The sequence below is a fragment of the Phalangium opilio genome, unplaced genomic scaffold (assembly GCF_054372755.1).
Source record: "Phalangium opilio isolate 3A_F unplaced genomic scaffold, DU_Popi_V2 ptg000217l_1, whole genome shotgun sequence".
Lineage (NCBI taxonomy): Eukaryota > Metazoa > Arthropoda > Arachnida > Opiliones > Phalangiidae > Phalangium > Phalangium opilio.
In genome coordinates, this window is record NW_028324218.1 from 6,558,377 (window position 1) to 6,578,570 (window position 20,194).

Below are 20,194 nucleotides of genomic sequence, written 5' to 3' on the forward strand. Positions count from 1 at the left end.
AATTATAGGATTTTATAGGAGAAAAAATTCATGCGTTTTTATAGGGAAATATAGGACTATAAATGCATGTTCATATATAATACTATTTTGACTTAAACTATGTAGAAAAATCTAAAAGAAAAAAATAACAAATTGGATTTTACTTTGAAAATTCAGAGGAACTTAATTAAATGATATAATATAATTAAAAAATCCTGAGAAAACTCCGAAATTTCGGTCAAATCTATTCAAATGTGATCTCTATGTTAAAAGAGTCAACTAAATTATAGGATAAATTTTATGCTAAACTATACGAAAACTTATTAACTAAGTCAAAAAGTACAGGATATTATATAGGGCCTTTCACGAAGTATAAGATAATATATGGTGTTATAGGACCTTTCATGAAATTATAGGATAGGTTAGATAACTTCGAGTTTTATCTACTTTCATCCTTCCACAAAATGATGAAGAAATGGTCGTAGGTCGATCTCGATAATCCCGGAACATTGTATAGGGGGAATATTGGATTGGGTTTTGATAAGTCGTTTCAGTATTATACGGTCTTTATCTTGATATCGTGTTAGGTATTATCGGAAAACTGGATAAAGATAAATTATCCTCTATTACAGTACCTCTATTACCGAGGTACAGATATAATGGTAGACTGTATTATGAAGATATTTGGTATATACAGTTACCATAGAGACAAATCCATAGATCTGCTAAGATATTTAAAATATATGATAATTGATATTCAATAAGTGGATTTTCATGTTTGAGAGGCTGGATACGAGTATATTATAGCAGGGATGGATTTAATTATGGAAGTAGGAATGGAGAACAGAGTAATCAGGGCGCACCGGACCCCCTTCCACAGGACGGGGGAGTATGAAAGAAGAGGCGGGACATAGCAACAGAGGTAAAAAGGAATTACGTCACTATTTTTCGCCGTCCCCGTCAGCAACGACATAAAAACGTAGTTTAAGTGAGCAGCCAATAAGATAATTAAAACTTTTCGTTACGTGTTGGAGGGAGGGGCTCTATACTGGGTGGTCTATGAGTCGAACTGAAGTAAATACTAACCGTTCTCCATTCCTACTTCTAAAATTAAATCTATCCCTGGTTTAAACAAATGCCACTAGATGATCCCGTAACTGAGGGGTGGAGTTGACTGGCCCTCTAAGATTAGCAAAGGCTTGTCTTAGCTCCCCCTTCATGGAAGAGTTCCGATTTAAACGTATTTTATATCTGCATAAAACTACAATTATAAAATTTCCACTTTACAGGTTGTTACAATAGCGGAAAAACCATTCGTATGGATACACCCAGTTAATGACGAATCAGAGTGTCTTGAGGACGAGATATATTGCCCGAAAACGAACACTTCCGATGGTACACTAGTCTAAACTATAATTAACGCATTGGACTCTATAATATATACAATTGTAGGTGGAACATACCCCTACTGCTGTCGAGGTTACTGCATGGACCTTCTACGAGCTCTGTCTTACGAACTAAATTTCACCTACACTCTTTACCAAGTGGAGGATGGACAGTATGGAAGTCACGAGTTTGTGAGTATAACTTGTGACGTCATTTATGTAACAATCAATACCTAATGGAGGCCGGTTTTGTTCTTTAAGGTAAATGGTTCAAAGGAAAAAATTTGGACAGGAATGGTCGGAGAGTTGGTTAACAAAAGGGCCGATATGATTGTGGCTCCTTTGACTATTAACCCGGAAAGGTCAACAGCTATTGAATTTTCTAAGCCATTTAAATACCAGGGTATAACTATCCTAGAAAAAACGGTATGTGTAGAATGTTCTTGACTTTAATGGTCATTATAGGTGGTGTTAAAATCCCAACATGTTAATAACTTAATGTTATTGTCCAATAGCAACCTCGTCACTCAACACTAGCCTCTTTCCTTCAACCCTTCCATAAGACGCTATGGATTCTTGTCATGGTTTCCGTCCATGTAGTTGCATTGGCACTGTACCTTCTCGACCGTTTCAGTCCCTTTGGTCGCTACAAACTACCCAACAGTGACGCGACTGAAGAGGACGCCCTTAACCTATCGAGCGCCATCTGGTTCGCATGGGGAGTTTTACTAAACAGTGGAATCGGAGAAGGTACACACAGAACCATAAATTCGTAGAAAATGTTTAAAACAAATGAAGTAATAAACTCAGTATGTTCAATATAGGAACGCCTAGGAGTTTCAGCGCTCGCGTTTTGGGTATGGTTTGGGCTGGATTCGCTATGATCGTTGTAGCATCATACACAGCTAACTTGGCTGCTTTTCTCGTTTTGGATCGACCTGAGATGTCGTTGACGGGAATCAATGATGCCAGGGTTAGTTTGTTTCTAAAGATGTTTAGGAGGCTAAGCCTTGTTTACTCTCTAGCTGTGTTTATCGAAGCCTAATTTAACAAAAGCCCATTGTTACGTTCCCGTCGGTGGCCTTGTTAATTTCTTTTCGGTCGCGTCAAGGATGTTGGGCAATCTGAGGGTGCTAACTGTGGGTGCGACGACTGAGGTCCGGTGGGTCGCTAGGAAATGGGGAAGGAATACTCGGTAAAAATGGCGGATGGTCTTCCTGATTCGTCTGACGTAGACCGCCCGTCATTTTCACGAGTATTCTTTCCTCATTTATAGCGTACCACCGGACCTGAGTCGTTGCACCCACAGTTAGCGGGCCCACCGATTTCGCTCAGATTACCCATCATCCTTAGTCGCGTCCGGTACCTTCATTCAACTGTTCAGACGCGAGAGGCGACGACTTAAAACCAGTCGTGTATATGGTGATATTTGAACCAATACTGAATACTAAAATAGCCGAACTTCCCAAATTACAAATACCAAAAAGAATAAGTGAGAAAAGTGACTAACTACACCGACGTGAACTAAGATTTTAGTTGATTGTCAGACTTGGCCTTAACATCAGCATTTATCACTTAGCTTCGTAATCCCATGGAAAACTTTACGTACGCTACTGTAAAAGGCAGCGCGGTGGACATGTACTTTAGACGACAAGTAGAGTTGTCGAATATGTATCGAACTATGGAAGGAAAGAACTATGAAAATACTGAGGAGGCAATCGAGGCCGTCAAAGAAGAGTGCGTTAACCACAATTACTTTTTACCTTCAACTATCTAAAGCCTTTAAATTTACAGTCGTTTAAACGCCTTCATTTGGGACTCATCACGTTTGGAATACGAAGCGGCGCAAGACTGTGATTTGAAAACCGCCGGTGAACCATTTGGTAGATCCGGTTACGGAATTGGTCTTCAAAGAAACAGTTTCTGGGCTGACGATGTTACACTAGCTTTGTTGAAAATGCACGAAAGTAAGTCAACTTGAACTTGATATCTGTATGTTCACATCCGTGCCCAATTATCCACAACGCACTGTAGGCTCGTTCCTAGGGGCCCATGATGGTCAGCTGTCATATCGCAGTTGGCCCCCGAACGCCTAGTGCCCTCGAGGGTGTTGAGCCGGCACTGGTTCACACCAAGAATATTAAATACTAATCATTGTCGTTTCACAGAGGGTGATATGGAAGATTTGGACAATAAATGGATTCTACAGGGCGGTAACAAGTGTAACAGCAAACATGAAAAGTTTCCAGCCACTTTGGGCCTCAAGAACATGGCAGGTATGAATAAACAGAACTGTGGGTCTTTGAAAGGGTGGGCCAAAAAGGTTGGTGGGTTCTATGTAATTTCTATGACACTTTGCCGTTTACAAGTAATGATTTTTAGTGTTTTATGGATGACCCCTTAATGAATTCAATTAAATTGCCTTTCAGTTTCTTATGTTAAATTTAAGGGGTCATCCGTAAAACACTTCAATGTTCATAACTTATGGCAAAGTGTCATCGAAATCAACCATAAAACCCATCTTTTGCAAACATCCTATGGAATGTAGAGGGACAAAATAGTTGAATTCCTAAATGGAGTTTAATATTTCTGCCACCAGGTGTTTTCATTTTGGTGGGTGCTGGCATCGTTGGAGGTGTCGGACTGATCATAATTGAAATCATCTACAAGAAACATCAGACGAGAAAGCAAAGACGTCTTGAACTGGCGCGTCACGCGGCTGACAAATGGAGGGGCGCTGTGGAGGTAAAGGTTGTGAACTCATAATCTATTTACTTCTCACGTAGAAGTAGAGGAGGCGGCACCACGATCAAAATTAAATAAAAACAAAACGCATGTCTGATCACAAGGTAGAGCCAAATTGGAAACAAAAAACATCTATATATTTTTTACGTACAACTAAATTTGAAAAAACAAAAAGTTAAAATCTTTTTTTATTAATATTATCATTACGCTTCGTTTTTCATGCTTTTTCTATATATTTATCGTTTCCCTTAGTTTAAATTTTTGATTATTTACGTTATCTTTGCATGTGTTTAGGATTTCTCGCTTAATTCTAGATTTATTTATTTAATTGTTTTTCAATAAGCTGGGGTACAATATTTAAGAACGAGCTCTTCCAGATTTAAACAAGATGGTCCCGGCCATATTACACTTTTGCGCGGTCAAGCTGGTCACACTAAAAAATAGGAGAATAGGTGCCCAGCCGTAAGGGACAGAACAAAGTTTTCCAGCGCTAAAGAGCGAAAGATTAATGAAACAAGATGGCCCCGGCCATATTACAGTTTTGCGCGGCCAAATGGGTCACAATAAAAACTGAGGAAAATAGGGGGATAGGCGCCCAGCCGTAAGGGGACGGAAAATCGTTTTCTAGCTCTAAAGAGCACAAAACGAAGAACAGCTAGCTAGAAAGATTTACACTCTAACTGAACACAATTTTTCTCACCCTGCCAAATAATTTCTAAGCCCGATAACGAACCTAATGAAGACCCCCTGCAAACACCCTCGCCTTGCTATACAGGTTTCGCGGCTTCTCTCCCCCTGTACTTAAGCGCATATCCTGACCTTGATAACGAATCCCCTGTCGAACCCATAATGCCTTATAAAGACGTTGAAAGAGTTGATGACGAAAGGTCAAGGGTTAAGAAAGCCACGCGGGGGAAACCGCCTCCTTATCAAGACGCGGAACTTTGGCTTCGAATGAGCCAATTGGAAGACGAAGAGGTAAAACATTTGTAGCCCAGCTTTAAGTTTTTCCAGAATATTTTATAAAGGTCAACTATATAAAGTATTTTTATGCTTATGATCAAACTATATCTATATATATATAGCTTGCTATGTAATTTTATTTGCACACTGAAAGCCAGTTTTCGACTGTTGAAATTTCCATTCGTTAATATCACTTTTTATAGAAAGGAAAATCAATTTCTAAAATTGTAATGCTCACCAATATCACACAGCTTAACTTAAAGTCACGCCCACAAGTTACACCCACCACTAGATTATTTCACATAAAGTCACGCCCACAAGCTACACCCACTACTTAGCCTCAAGAAAAGAGATTTGTGACTGTTATGCATCTTTATTTCAAAAGTCCACCATAAAAACCACTCCCATAACGGCTAACAACGATGAATTTCTCGCTTTTCTTCATTTACACTTTTAATTTAATTCATCACATTTCAACCAATTTTAGGGCCGAATAAGCTGCGCGTGCCTACCGGAAGTTGTGAAGAAAACTTCCAAAGCGAGAATTTTCCAGACCAGCAGCGTTCAACTCCTACGACTACTTAATATATTTCCGTTGTTTCCATCCATGTTCATCCTACTAGCATTTAGTTACGCCCTTCTGAAGATTTGGTTACGCCCATTAAGGATTTCTCTGTTAGGATAACGCCCCCTGCAGGCGTTCCCTGTTAGAGTAACGCCCCCTGCAGGCGTTCCCTGTTAGAGTAACGCCCCCTGCAGGCGTTCCATGTTAGAGTAACGCCCCCTGCAGGCGTTCCATGTTAGAGTAACGCATCTAAAACAGTGGAGACCTCAAGGTTGTCGAAAACTGACGATTGAAATTAGATTGTTTTTTGGGAGATTTTCTTTTGCCTTGTAGACCCAACCTAAAGATGCGGGCCCCGATCTGAAAAAAACCTAACGCATGTTGAATGTTTAAATAGGCCTAGGCCGTTCAAGGTGAGTCGCTTCTCGCCATTATTTCAATATTTTGCTCTCTTTTTAGCTATATTAATTATATTCTTATATATCTTTCGTAGTTCATAAATATATAAATATATATATAAATATTTTTCTATAAATTTATTTCACGTACACCTCAATATATTTCACCTTTTTTCTATATATCGCTGTCTTTGTGTTTTTTACTACAGATTTTCCAAAAAGTAATATTGGTTTTTTTAACATTCCTATTTTTTAATATAATATAAAAAATTTCAAATATTTATGCCTAACGAGGAGATTAAATATTAATATTTAATTTAAAAATGAGAGTTTTGGTTTTATTATAAATATTAGTTGGAAATTCGTAACGCAATTAAAGGGAGGAGCTAAATTCTTATTGGTTCATTTTACAACCAATAAAAATTCGGTGTTACGAATTTCACGATATTTGCAGTTAGGAATGCACTGTCATTAATTAATAAGGCGTAGTTTGTTTTTCGTTACGTAGAGAATGCGCTCAATCAAGATAATTGTGATTTTCGGAATAATTTTATTTATTTATTTTTAAATGCGAATTTTAATTAAAATAGGGGTTGAAAAATATTATTTAAATTATTAATTCTAAATTTAAATTTTTCTCTTTAAACTTTTGAATTGAAAGTACATCTCAACGTTTCGTACCGGTAGACTCATTTCCATGCTAATATACACTCATCAAAATTAGCATTTTAATGAAAATTGGGACTTTTTAATTAAAAGACATTATAATTAAAATTTCTTCAATTTCCGTGTTAATTATGATCATTTAATTATAAAAATTTCTTTTATAATGTCAAAAAAAGTCCGCAAGTTGCGCTAAATATTAAATGCAACGAAATATTTTTCTAAAAATAAACTACAGAACTATGCTCAAACGATATTACATTGCAATTTGGAGATTAAAAACTACATATTTAACATAAATAAACTGTGCCACACAATAAGCAAACCTCTTTACCGTGATTCAAGTATGTTTTTGATGAGTGTAACAAACCACGCAAACTCACGCACATATAACATCGTAAAAAAGTATTTTAGAATCATTACAAAGCCCAGCATCACGAGCACAAATAAACGACCCCTAAAAAATCGTTAAATATTAATAATTAATAACCATTTACCAAACGGGTGTACTCTATTACAAACCACAGAAACGTAAAACCCTGCGAGCAACACTCCAGGCACAAAAACGTCTGAAAGCGAACGGCATGGAAGCGTTCACGATTGAGAAAGGAATGCTGGGATTGACATCCGGTTCAACCTTCCCGACAAGCAGCACCACTCTTTCATTCGACCCCCTTCAAATGGAACCGCCTCCACCTCCACCGCCCCCTCGTTGGGTCCCGCCCTTAGAACGTACCTGCCCGCCCCTCGACATGGGATCCACCCTCGGAGTCACCGATATAGACGGAGACTTCCACCAGGGAATACCGCCTCCTCCTCCTCCCCCCGCCTCTTCCCCGGCTGTGCGAATGCGTGGTGGGCGTGTTCGTTACGTCACCAGAGGTCAACAAGACCCCGCCTATCTGCACCCTGGAGGAAACCCGTACGATATCCCAGTTTGAACCGGATATATGTAAATTTGAAATTAAGAGAAAAACTGCTATGCGACGCGAAATTTGAAAAAAGATTACAATAAACTAAAGAGACAATATTGTAAAAAAAAATTAAGGAAAAATTCTGAAATTAAATGCCAACGTGCTTGTGACCTGAATAAAAAATTTAATAATGCGAATTAACGTCCCAGCGAAGCTAATTTTATAAAATTCTCAAATAAAAAAAGGATTTCAAAGAAACTGAAAAACTTTGGATTAATAAGGTTTAACAAGGATGCGGATTAATTAATAAAAAAATTATGAATTACTAATTATAAGAAGAAAAAATATTTTACATCAAAAAACTGATAAATTAAATTACAAAAAAAAAACTTTTGAGAGCGGTTTTAAAAGTACGTCAAAAAGTGCTGAGTGAGACGTTTTAAACAAAACAAAAAAAAAATGTAACCAAATGCCCAAAAAAAATAAATAATAAGAAAACGCGTTATGGTGAACTATTATTATAAATTATTATTATAATTATAACAAAAAACTTTGGTAGAAATAATTTTTGTGAAACAACAAGCGCCACGTAATATTGATTGGTTTTAGGAATTTTACTGTTATATTCAACTTCCTTACCTCTAGAGTTTTGGTTTAAACGCAAACATGCCAAATAATTAAATATCATTGACATGGCAGCAAGTTTTGGAATTAAAACTTAACTTTACAATGAATTTAAAAAAATTAATAATGAAACAAAAATTTACTATTAAATTTATGCAGAAACATTAATATGAAATAAACCAGCCTTTGTTTTCACTCTAACGACAGCTCAAAACGCGAAGACTCCAATCAAACCAATCCTTAAAATTAATTAGTTAATATAAAACTAATACGAAATTATAAACCCCCATTACTCTGGCAATCACAATAAACCACTATAATTAATTTTAATCAAATATAGTTACACGGCGTTTGTTGTTTTAAAAACGGTAGATTTATAGGTAAATACTAAATATTTAGATAGATGGCAGAAATAGCCTAAATTAGGCCGCGAAGTGCGATGGTAGAGTTTAGATAAACAACAACCACATTATAAAGAATATTAAAAAAAACACTTTGTGAAAAACCAGTGTTGTTATATGGTGAAATAATATTTAAAACCAGATGACTATGGAAATACTGCGTACAGTGTCTTCGGCTACTTCGTGAATAACAGAAGAAAAAAATATCAACCAGCCAGCCTGCCACCGGGGGTTCGCTGAATACTTTTGCAACCACCATTAAAAATCGTAAAAAGTAAAAAAATAAAAACCTTAACTAGCTGAAGCCAATTTACGCCGACAATACGGGACTATCGCAATATTTAGTAGCGGGAATGGACAAAAATATTTAAAAGGTATAAAATAAAATTTATGTTACCACCCAACATCATCATCATTAATATAATCATGAATTAATTAATATTTAACTACAATATTCTAGCAGCTAAATATTAATTTCTTTAATTCATGTTTAACACGCCCTTTGTTTGAAAATAAAAATAACAACAAATAAACAAACAACATCGTTGTGTTTTACGTTATTAAAGTATATTGTAATTATTAATATATATTGAAGAAGAAAAGGGAATATTTGCGCTTAATCATGAGTTAATTGCCATTAAAATAGCTTAATAACATTCCATCCATAACAAAAAAAAAATAAATGAAATATAAATGGAGATACATTATAACATAACCCCTTCCTTAACTCTTGAGTGTTAAAATTAGTTGAAAGTTGATGATTTTGAAATAAATTTGATAATGTGAATTATTTTTTGAGAGAGGTTTGGAATGGTTTTATATAAATATAATTATGTTTATTACTCTATTAATTTTTTTTGTTATTTAAGATGTTAAAGCTAAGAAAAAAACCCTAATTAATTTTTTAATTAAACGGATAATCTGGGCTCTAATTTTCTCTTTTCAATCGAAAGAGAGTATAAAATAATCAATATTATTAATTGGAACCATGTTTCTATCTACAATGTTAATGAAGATACAAGCAATTAAGTTTCCTTAATGGGCTCTACGCGTTAGGCTTCACCACTATGCACTGGGGACCTTATCTATTGGACGAATACGTCAGGTGCTACTAGTCGTCCAATGGGGGAACGTAACCAGGGCTTCGCGGAGAAGCCTAAGGCGTAGTGCCACCCATTACGGAAACTTAATTGCTCGTATCTCCTTTAATATTGTAGATAGAAACATGGTTCCAATTGATAATATTCATTATTTTATACGTTCTTTTGATTAAAAAAGAAATTAAAAGTCTAGTCCCGAGTATCAATTTAATAAAAAAATTATAATAGTGAGATACTCGGGTTTAGGCCTAGAAGAAATTCAAACAAGAATACGTTAGATTTGAATTACAAAATATTTAATTTTAAAAATACTAATATATTAAAACCAAAATATTTCCAAATCATCTCAAAAAAAAAAAGAAAAAAGGTCAGGATTTAAGTTTTGGAATCGTTTCGGTAAAATTTTGGGTACATGAAGAAAAGCATGAAGTATTTTAATCGGGAGTAGAATAATTTATGAATATTGTTATATTTATTAATTTGCATAAATTAGGTTTAGGCAGCACACACTGTAGTCAAGCGTAATTAAACATGCCGTATCATTAGCAGCACAATGGAATCATTGTTATTTCGCGTAGAGGAAAAACCATTATTTGAAAGAAAAAAATTAAAATAAACATAAACATGTTAAAGCTTTTTGAATACAACAGGATCAAATATATAAAGAGAAAAACCGAACAACCAAAATGTAAATTGTAAAATGTAGAAACATTTTGATCAAAATGAAATAAAAAATAAAAAATGGCAGCTCACACAAATTTGCATCAGTAAGCACAAATAGAAGTAAGTCTCGGAGATACCCACCAAAATCTCCCTCAGCCCCCTTCCCCTGTCCCTTTCAAGCACAGTACCGGTCCTACAGTCAGTTCAGCACATGCGCAATCAGCATATAGCTTATAATCTAGGCTTTGTCCATGAAGGGATTTAAACACTAATCGTGTGAAATATTTTCATGTATGTTCATTTAGGGAGAAGGTATAAATTCGCCACATTTCTAGCTTTATCTCCAGTCCCAACGTAGGTCCGGAGTTAATCCCCGCCTCTAAATTAATTTCAACCAGCATCTCATTGGTTGTTGAAAACTCACATCAGCGCGACGCGAATGACGAAAATAACGTATTCTCCGACTGGGGAGAGGCGAAATAGCCCGGCCTCCTTTTACGTCTCCCCTTGTATTTTGAAAGGGGGGACTGGGACTATGGCGCGCGAATACTAAGGCATCTTATACCTTCTCCCAAATAAATTAGATATCGCTTCTTGGCTATCCTAACTATTACCATTAACCAAAGCAAGTTTTATGGACAGGAGATTCTACAAATCGATTCTGTAGAGACCTAAAGCATTTGACCATTTGGGGGCTGTGTTCCATTCGAAGTTAACCAGCATAATTTTAGTTTTTTTAGAGTAATTAGGTATTAGGCCTAAAATTTAGACGAAATTTTAAAATAATGTACAACGACCAATTTTCTACAGACCATTGTCATGAAGAATTATCTATTGAGAACTAAAGGGAAAAATTTAAGCTAAAACGATATTAAGCTATATTACAAATTGTTGCGATTACGACCCTTCAGCCGGAGTTTGCTTCATACCCGGTACATATTTCTACACTAAACCCAACTTTCAACCCAATCATACTCTGAATGAAACTGAATTTACAATAGATCATAATAAATAATACATTAACTTAAAGTTATAATCATAGTTAAGTTAATAACGGTATTATAGATAAAACCAGCAGAGGCAGGGTTGGGACAGACTTTTCATTTCAAAATTCCCTGACTTCCAAAAGGTTATGCCTGTATTATTTGTAGAAAAGTCAGCGTGTTAATTGCCTTTAAAAATATTAAACTTATAAATATATTAGACCAAGAAGTGATATCTAGTTTATTAGGGAGAAGGTTTAAGATGCCTAAGTATTGGCGCGCCATAGTCCCAGTCCCCCTTTCAAAATACAAGGGGGGACGTAAAAGGAGGCCGGGCTATTTCGCTTCTCCTCAGCGGAAAATATGACTGTAATTTTCGTCATTCGAGTCGCGCTGACGTGCACGAGTTTTCAAGAACCAATGAGATGCTGGTTGTAATTTAGAGGCGGGGATTAACTCTGGACCTACGTTTGGACTGGAGATAAAGCTGGAAATGTAGCGAATTTATACCTTCTCCCTAATAAATTAGATATCACTTCTTGATTAGACCTTGCTAGCACTATGCTTCAATAATCCCGAATCAATTTGAAATGAAATTCCCATTTTCGAAAATCAGTGACATCACCAGGATGATAAAGTGGTCTTAGACTTGGTGTTACATAAATTAATTCATATAATTTGAAATCTATTACCGTGAACTATTGTTCGTAAAAACTTCGGATTATTTTACTTTTAAAGAAACTACAAAACAATAAAACAATACGGCCATTTATTAAATGGGTTTTTGAAAAAAAAAAAATAATGTAGTTAAGTCAAAACTTAAACCCTTAGAAAACACGACGCCTGGAGGTTTTCAGTTCAGTTCTACGCAAACCTTTCAAACATGAAATTCCACATTTTTGCTCTGTTTCTTGCCATAATAATTCTAACTTTAGAAGTTGCTTCCGCTCCGGATGACACGTTAAATGGAACATGCAAGAAAAGTGACGGACGAGATTACAATTTCCATACCATGCAATTGGCTAAATTTCGCCTATTTGCATATTGTGAAATGGGAAATAAAGGTAACTAACTTATAGCGATTTCCACTGACTGCTCCAAAGAGTGCTCTCAGTGTCAGGATGACGTAACTGCCCTCAGCGAGTTTTGGAGAGAATAGTTTCGTCAGTGGAACACGATCGAGAGGTCAGAGCGCGCTCTGAATAATCAAAATTGGCGCCGGAGACGAAATTGCAATAAAGAGTGTATATCTTGACGCAAATGGGCCGAAACCAATTAATAGAATTAACATTTCAATTAATTTTCAAAAAATCTATTTTGAATAATGATCGACAACGTCTCTGATATAATTATTGGTTTTAGGAAGAGGCGTAATATCTTTAAAGTAATGATAAAACCTCGTATTCTTCATCTTCAGAACTTTAAGAAGATGATTCCAGAAATAAATAAGCATAAGCGAGAGCCTGTCTTCTATGAGATACCCCATGGTCCGCCATTTTAATTTTATTACGTCATACTCGAGCACCGTCGCTCCGTCGAATTTTTCAGAGCACGAAAGAGCAATTCTCGGGCAGTTTTTGGGGTCAGTGGAAAACGCGATTCTGGGCGAGTGTTGCACTCGTGTTCCCAGTGGCGGACGAAAACGCGCCGAGAGTGCACTTAGAGTGCTCTAGTGCAGTCAGTGGAAATCGCTATAAGTATTATAATCAACTTTTAAATAGGAATACATACAGCTACTAGGAATCATTGTGTAACTAGCATTTTAACTCAACGTATCTCGGCGGGCTTTGTGGTAGGAGCTAGACCAATCATGATGCATGACAAAATTTACCTCTAATCTATCACGGTGCGCCTTGTAAAAGAAAAGAAGTAGAAGTGGTTCGGTTCAGTTCTTTTCAAGGTTAGGGTCGGAGGCAACCCCCCCCCCCCCTAACCTAGCCATTAAGTCTGCGTAAAGAATTTCCTCCCGTAACATTTTAAGGTTTATCATAAATTTATTATTTACCATTAAGTTCATGTGTCTGTATGGGATCTATGGATGACTAGTCTATCCCCCTGCCTACGGCCCATAAACCAGCTGGTATTAAATTATAATATTAATTATTTTTCGCTATATAGACTTCTTAAAGTGCATGCGTGTACTAAAAAGCGAGCTCAAGGTAAGTGAAAAAAGAAATGGCTGTTAAAAACCGACACGATCCATTGATGTTTCGAGAAAAATGTTTTTTCCCCCCATTATTAGAAAATGCCCAACAGAAAAACCTGCAACGAAATGACTTGTTTAACTAAGACAGTCTCGAAAGAGCTTGTAGAAAAGTGCCACTCGAAACGACCTAATTTTATGAACGATGCCGTAAGTTGTCATTTATATATGTGAATATTTCATTTATATACGTGAATATTTCATTTATTTATTTATTTAATTAAAAATTAATTAACCAACTTAATGCTGGTTTCCGTTTAGGCCTTTTACCCAGTCAGATGCTGCGTCGCTGGAGTTCTCGACGGTTATATGACTTTCGAATTAAAGCCTTTGATGGATAAAGTTGCATCTGTATGTATTATATGGTGGTAGAACGGAAGTGCAGTTGGTCCTATGCTCAATTTTGAACCAAAGTGTGTTCAATGACATTTTACCCTAAGAGTAACCCTAAACAAGTTATGATTGGAATGATTTACGGATGACCCCTTAATTAAATTAGCAATAATTGTCTTTCAGTACTTCACTTTCAAATTTAAGGGGCCATCCCTAAAACAATCCAATGTTCGTTAACTTGTAAACTGTGGTCTTTATTGCAAAAATGTAATAGAAATTGCACTCATGGATCTTCGGCTCTGCTACCATTTTTGGAACTCATTGGATTCTGAGAATTTTCAAACATTAATTGCTCCAAAAAAATTTTTTCATCAAGATTTGCTTGAAATAAACGTTACGTGCATCGTTAATTCAAGACGCTGAATGTTATTAATAAAAATAAATAAAATCTGCATTTGAAAATTAAATTGAAATGTATATCTATTATATTTTGCATAAATGTGGGTTGGATTAAGGGTATTTGTTGCGATCACGAATGAGGTTATCTAATTATGATTGTATCTTCTCTGAATTTTATGATTGAGTATTTTGGCAGTGTTCTATGGATAGAGGGTATTTCAGTCTTCAAAATGAGCCCTTAAAATATTCATTTGAAAGATCCATACTAAAGTTATGACGATTTTAAGAAAAGTGGTCCAAATTATAAACTGTTCCAAGTTAGGGTTGCGGTCCCTATACAAGTTCAAGTTCTGACTGACTGACATAATCAATGCCCAGCACAAACCGCTTTAGATAGAAGGCTGAAACTAGTTTTGCAGGGACGTTACTCTTAAGTAGTAGGCACGCTCTAAGAAAGATTTTTTCAATCAGCCGCCATCTTGAAAAATGGCGACCAGAAATGTAAAATGGAATAGCGTAGGCGCATTTCAACAGATTTATTTAATATTTAGTACAGTGATTCCCTATACCCTGTAGACGGGTTTTATAGTAAGCTTTTGGCGTTCTAAATGCCCTACGCCATCTTTAAAAATGGCGGCCCATAAAGAAACACCTGTCTGATAGAATTATGTCCGCGCATTTCGACAGATTTATTTAATATTAAGTACAGTGATTCCCTATACCCTTTAGACGGGCTTTGTGGTAAGCTTTAGCGTTCGAATTGCCCTACGCCATCTTTTAAAATGGCGGCCCAAAAAGTAAAAAAACCATTAAGGAACAACTTGGTTTTTCTGTAACAATACAGTTACTATAAAAATAAAATAGGAAAATGCCGCACCTACAAAGGCGCTAATAGAATTATAGTCAATATTAACCCAATTATAAACAGTAAAAGATATGTTTAGAGTAGTAAAAGCCTTAAGAAAATACCTTCTTCGAACCAAATCTCGGTGTTTCGCGTTACCAAGTTCATCTTTCCATAACCGATAATGACACGATCTCGCTAACTTTCGTTGTTGGAAATCAACACGTGACAAACACGCGAAAACAAAGGCGTAACTCATTAAGGGCACCAAAAAATCCATGGCCCAATAAATTGATACTTGATAGTAATCATTCCATGGTAATTCCGTAATAGTTACTGGTAATGTTAAGCAGAAGTTGAATGTCCATTCAGTTAACCATAATAGAATATGCATTCGATATTTTTCATCCAATTTTTGGGTTGTTAAAAGAATCTCAGTATGTTTGCGACATAATCTTTCGTAACTGCGATTGTTAAGCCTTATTTCGTTATAAAAATTACTTAATTCCGTTTCCAAAACACCACACTCGACGATCAGCTCAGTTTGAATTAAAAACACGAAAATTAAGGAGAAACTGTAGCAAAAAATATCGCAGAACATGAAAATATGCCCTAATATCAGATTCGATTTCAAATAGTTTAGGTTGTATAAACATATTTCTACGTAAAACTCGACATAACCTTTGACCTCAAACATGGAAACAAGGGCGACTATGAATGTAAAGAGCTATAGAGCGGTTAAAATGATTAAGATTATTGCAATATCGATTGAAATGTCGTTAAAACGATCTTTCGGCGACACGCGGTACGATTTCGGTTTGAAAAGGGCAAAGTTCACGCAATATAAATAACCGTAAAAGCGAATTAGTAGGAAAAGTCGATAAAGTAAAGTTGATATTATGTCCGATGAGTTTAATAAGCTGTCTATGAAGGAACCGGTCACGTGAGCAATATGCGAGTAGACTATAAAGATGAACAAGTATTTTCGAAGGTTGCGTTTGGGTGAATTTTGCGAGAATCCTAAGACACTTTGACATTTATGGACGATGTTTAAGACGATTTTCTTCTTGAAAGTCTTGTTTTCCGAATTTGAATACATGATTATTTCATTCAAGGTTAACAATGTGAAAATGTTAATATGTTTATTTTTAGAATTAGGGCAAAGCCTTGATAGTGTAATTTCTCACGAATGTAATGATTTATATATTTCTGTATTTTTTATCAAAAACCTGTTGACAAGGTTGCCACGAAATTTTCAGATTCAAATTCCCTAACTTTTCCAGGTTTTCCCTGACCTTTTACTACGATTTTCCCTGAAGTTTTTAGGACCAATTACAGTTATTGTTGTTGTTAGGTGATATAAATCGCACTTTATGAATTATTTAAATGTAAAACGTTGCTCGTGGTCTCTGGTCGAACGTGATCTTACCAAAACGGCGTTTAAAACATCACTCAGTTGGATGAATGAACCGTGGGCATTTTAGCAACTTTAAACAAATTCCCGGACTCTGTTGAAATTCTTAGAACTCCCTAACGAAGTTCCCTGACTTTTGAAGATTTTCCCTGACCCGTTTAGTTATGAACGTAAAAATCCGATTTTGTAACTCGTTGTTACGATAATCACAATTCACAAGTTTAACATAACACAATTCATATAATTCCAGAGTTACATTAACTCAGAAATGAGAAACAATTCAAAGAAATGATTTCTAGATTATTACACGATTTCCTGATTAGCAAAACTCCTTGAAAGCAAATAGCTGAATTATGCGAGATCATAATACAGGTCTGGATTAAACGAATTCATTCCGAAATAGCGAGTGTAAGATAAAACAGACAGTAAAACTGAGTTGTATCTGGTTCACGGAAAGAAACCGTGACATGGTGGTTCCCTAAATTAAATCACTCCTTTTCTCTGTAGTGCTATTATTTTCGGTTAATATTTAATGGTTTTATTTTCAATTAAAATACACGGTTGACCAGATCAGACAAACCGTAATTTCGATTAAAATGTCGCTGTATTATCAATTCAATTTCTAGCTTTTGTATCATACCAGGAATAGATTTAATTTTAGAAGTAGGAATGGAGAACGGTTACTATTTACTTCAGTCCGACTCATAGCCCAGTACTGAGCCCCTCCCTTAAACACGTAACGAAAATTTTAAATTATCTTATTGGCTCACTTAAATTACGTGTTGATGACGTTGCTGACGGGGACAGCGAAAAGTACGTAATTCCTTTTCACCTCTGTCGCTATGAACTGCCTCTTCTTTCATACCCCCACCCGTCCCGTGGAACGGGGCCGGGACTTTGACGCGCGCCCACATTACTCTGTTCTCCATTCCTACATCTAAAATTAAATCTATCCCTGATCGTACTTATTACTTTTACCATAAGTTCATAAGATATGTTCCTACCACAAGTTTGTTAATCTCTGGTTACAAACTGGAGCTTGTAGTTTTGAAGTGAGTGAGGTAGGTCATAGATTCGAGTTGTGAGGCAGGCGCTGTCAAAGGGGGCTTAGTAATGCAGACTAAATAGGACCTAGATGGAAGTCCTAGCTGCAAAATTAACCACCGAGTGTAGTTAGGACTTCAACTGACTCGCTTCCGTCGTTCTCCATCGAACTAGCTCGAGCTGTAAGCCTCTCGGTAGCACTACGAATTATAGGCATATCTTATAAACTTATGGTTTTACTGAATAAATATGTTCATCTGATCTGTTCCATACTGAACATCTACAGCTTAACTTTCAGAAATTATAATGAATATTGATCGGTCTGCGAAGTAAATGCAAAGAGTTTTATTATTTCAAGTCACGAATATACAGTTCGAACGTGCCCAGAGAAACGCCAAGCAAATTTCACAGCAAAACTGGTAATCACCAAATAACCCTCCCCCTCTACAAAATTTCACAGAAAACTCTGTAATCACAAAATACCCCTTGAGAGCTATGGGGTTGAAAGCCAGGACGGGGTTGCAAAATTCCTCGTGGGCTAATGGGAGACTGACTAATTGGTCTCTGTGTCTGTCCAACATTTATAGGATTTGCTATATTCTGTCTAATTGGGGCATTGGCATATATTACAGAGCTACTACGTGGAATTGTTCCACTAGGAGTAGTAGTAGTTACAGTTACTGTAGTTATAGTGGCAGTTGACGTAGCCGTAGGAACAATTTGACTAGATGGACCCCAATTATTCATAAACGTTTTGGCCCTAGCATAGGAGTTCTCTTCCACTAATTTCTGTTTGGGTTGGCATATTTTTGGGTCTCGTTCAATTTTGTTAAATCAGGGGTACTCCCTCCGTGTCTAGATTGATTGTTATTTGTCCCATGGGGTAATAGAACTGGCTTATTCGATTAAATAGGGCTACGTTATTAGCGCGCTTATTCATTTGTTCCTCAACTGGATTAAAATCTACAGGATTTGTGGAGGAATTCGCTGACCCTTCGTCATGGGTTCTTAAATACCGATTTAAATCTAGATTTTCATCCCGGCCATTGTAGGATCAAATAACCGAGACGGACGTAAAATATTTCCGGCCACGAGGTTAGGCTTAGCTAACGGCAACGTGGACCCCGAAGTTTCCGAATACCGGGAAGTAGCCTAAGAAAATACTGACTCCAGACTTCCTGGGTATAATTTGGGTTTAGTATTTAAACTTGGGCACGATTCCGGTTCACTAAATTTTTTTCAAAATTTATCTAATTCCGAAAATAATTTGGTTTTATAATAGATTTAATTTCAGAAATAATTAATTTAAATTTAAATCAATGATAACATGGGGCATAGCTATGATGCAACGCGATTTATGAGTCAGAGCTAGAACTCCGCGTTAGAATGTTCTAGAAAGAAGGGTGTCCAAGATGGCGGCGGGTTCGCCCAAACTGGAACTAAACGCGAATCGTGTACGACCACCCCGCGCGCCACGAAAGCGACGGTAGCAAGAAAAACAATAGCCCGAGGTTCAAAGAATGGTCACGGGCACCATTTGTAACGGATTGCCCCTTATTTATTTAATACTGGCCGATCGTTGGGGGGGGGGGATTTTCCATTACTGGACGTTAGTCAACCCTATTGAAAGTCGGGGGACTGCGAGACAACGTTAAGTCTTAAAACGGGAACGGGGATTCTAATATGTATGCCTATTTCGTCAGCATGTGCCCGTTGGGAAACTTAAATTAAAATAAAATTGAGACATACCTTCTGCTCATTGTTAATTCTCAAGAGAATTATTCTTTTACTCTTCGATATGAAAAAGATTCCGATAATTATAAGTCAAAACGTGGATGGTCGCGATTACTTCTTCGCGATTACAAAAACTTGACCCCGAGCCTGGTCAAAGCGCAACTGTTTTTTAGCCACATCGTATGATTTTCTACAACCGGCGTTTTTGTTTTCGCCTCGGTTTTGGACTGCAGGCTAGGAAATAAGACAGGTTTACAGGTCAAAAACCAGTTTATTAATAGCTTGGACCACTTTTTTTATTCAAAACGCGAGGGTCACTGGTCCCAATGACTAGTTTATTAATTCCTACTTTTATTAAAAATTGATATGGGGACCTCTTTATTTAATTTCATTTTAACATAAATTTCGACTCCAGGAGTCCAGTTGTATATACAACCCTAAGCCGAGAGAGATTTTTTTAGAAGAGAGAACGACCACAAGTCCTGGGACCAGTAGAAAAATAAATTGGGGAAGGGTCACTAGTCCCGGGACCAGTTTCATATTTAAGACATCAGGGGTCACTGGTCCGGAGGACTAGTTCAGAAATAAACCTTATTTCCAAGCCTGTTTTGGAGAGGGGCCAAGGGTGGGAGGAGGAGGTGACAGGGAAGGCGGAGGGCTGAACATATTCCACGAGTGGAAATTCAGCCGACCGTCGTCTGCAACGGTTTCAATACTATAAGAAAACTTATTAACTTCTTTTAAAATATAGGATATTACAGGACCTTTCATGAAAATATAGGACAGGTTAAAAAATATAGTAATTTATATGAATGTATTCGAATAAAAAACGAAAAACAC

The 20,194-nt window shown here is 36.6% G+C and overlaps 1 protein-coding gene and 1 long non-coding RNA gene across 6 annotated transcripts in view; both read left to right on the forward strand.

Moving 5' to 3' along the window:
• Nmdar1 (glutamate ionotropic receptor NMDA type subunit 1) overlaps nt 1-8,113 on the forward strand; it is a 69,005-nt gene extending 60,892 nt beyond the window's left edge. Inside the window, exons 10-21 of one of the 5 annotated variants that reach the window (XM_089857496.1) lie at nt 1,269-1,374; nt 1,432-1,556; nt 1,626-1,790; nt 1,880-2,114; nt 2,189-2,337; nt 2,944-3,101; nt 3,159-3,331; nt 3,533-3,640; nt 3,964-4,109; nt 4,830-5,087; nt 5,971-6,050; nt 7,226-7,363. In XM_089857496.1, the coding sequence (XP_089713622.1) occupies nt 1,269-1,374; nt 1,432-1,556; nt 1,626-1,790; nt 1,880-2,114; nt 2,189-2,337; nt 2,944-3,101; nt 3,159-3,331; nt 3,533-3,640; nt 3,964-4,109; nt 4,830-5,087; nt 5,971-6,012 (1,665 nt within the window). In that variant the 3' untranslated portion in view covers nt 6,013-6,050; nt 7,226-7,363. Of the gene's footprint in view, nt 1-1,268; nt 1,375-1,431; nt 1,557-1,625; nt 1,791-1,879; nt 2,115-2,188; nt 2,338-2,943; nt 3,102-3,158; nt 3,332-3,532; nt 3,641-3,963; nt 4,116-4,829; nt 5,088-5,559; nt 5,886-5,970; nt 6,051-7,225 lie in introns of those variants that run through there. The other 4 variants (XM_089857498.1, XM_089857497.1, XM_089857494.1 and 1 more) reach the window with 4 other exon arrangements.
• Nucleotides 8,114-13,631: 5,518 nt separating this feature from the next.
• Nucleotides 13,632-14,359, forward strand: LOC149615954 (uncharacterized). The gene is made up of 3 exons (XR_016375983.1): nt 13,632-13,736; nt 13,848-13,937; nt 14,296-14,359. It is a non-coding gene; the product is annotated as an uncharacterized LOC149615954 (long non-coding RNA).
• The last annotated feature ends 5,835 nt before the right edge of the window (nt 14,360-20,194 follow it).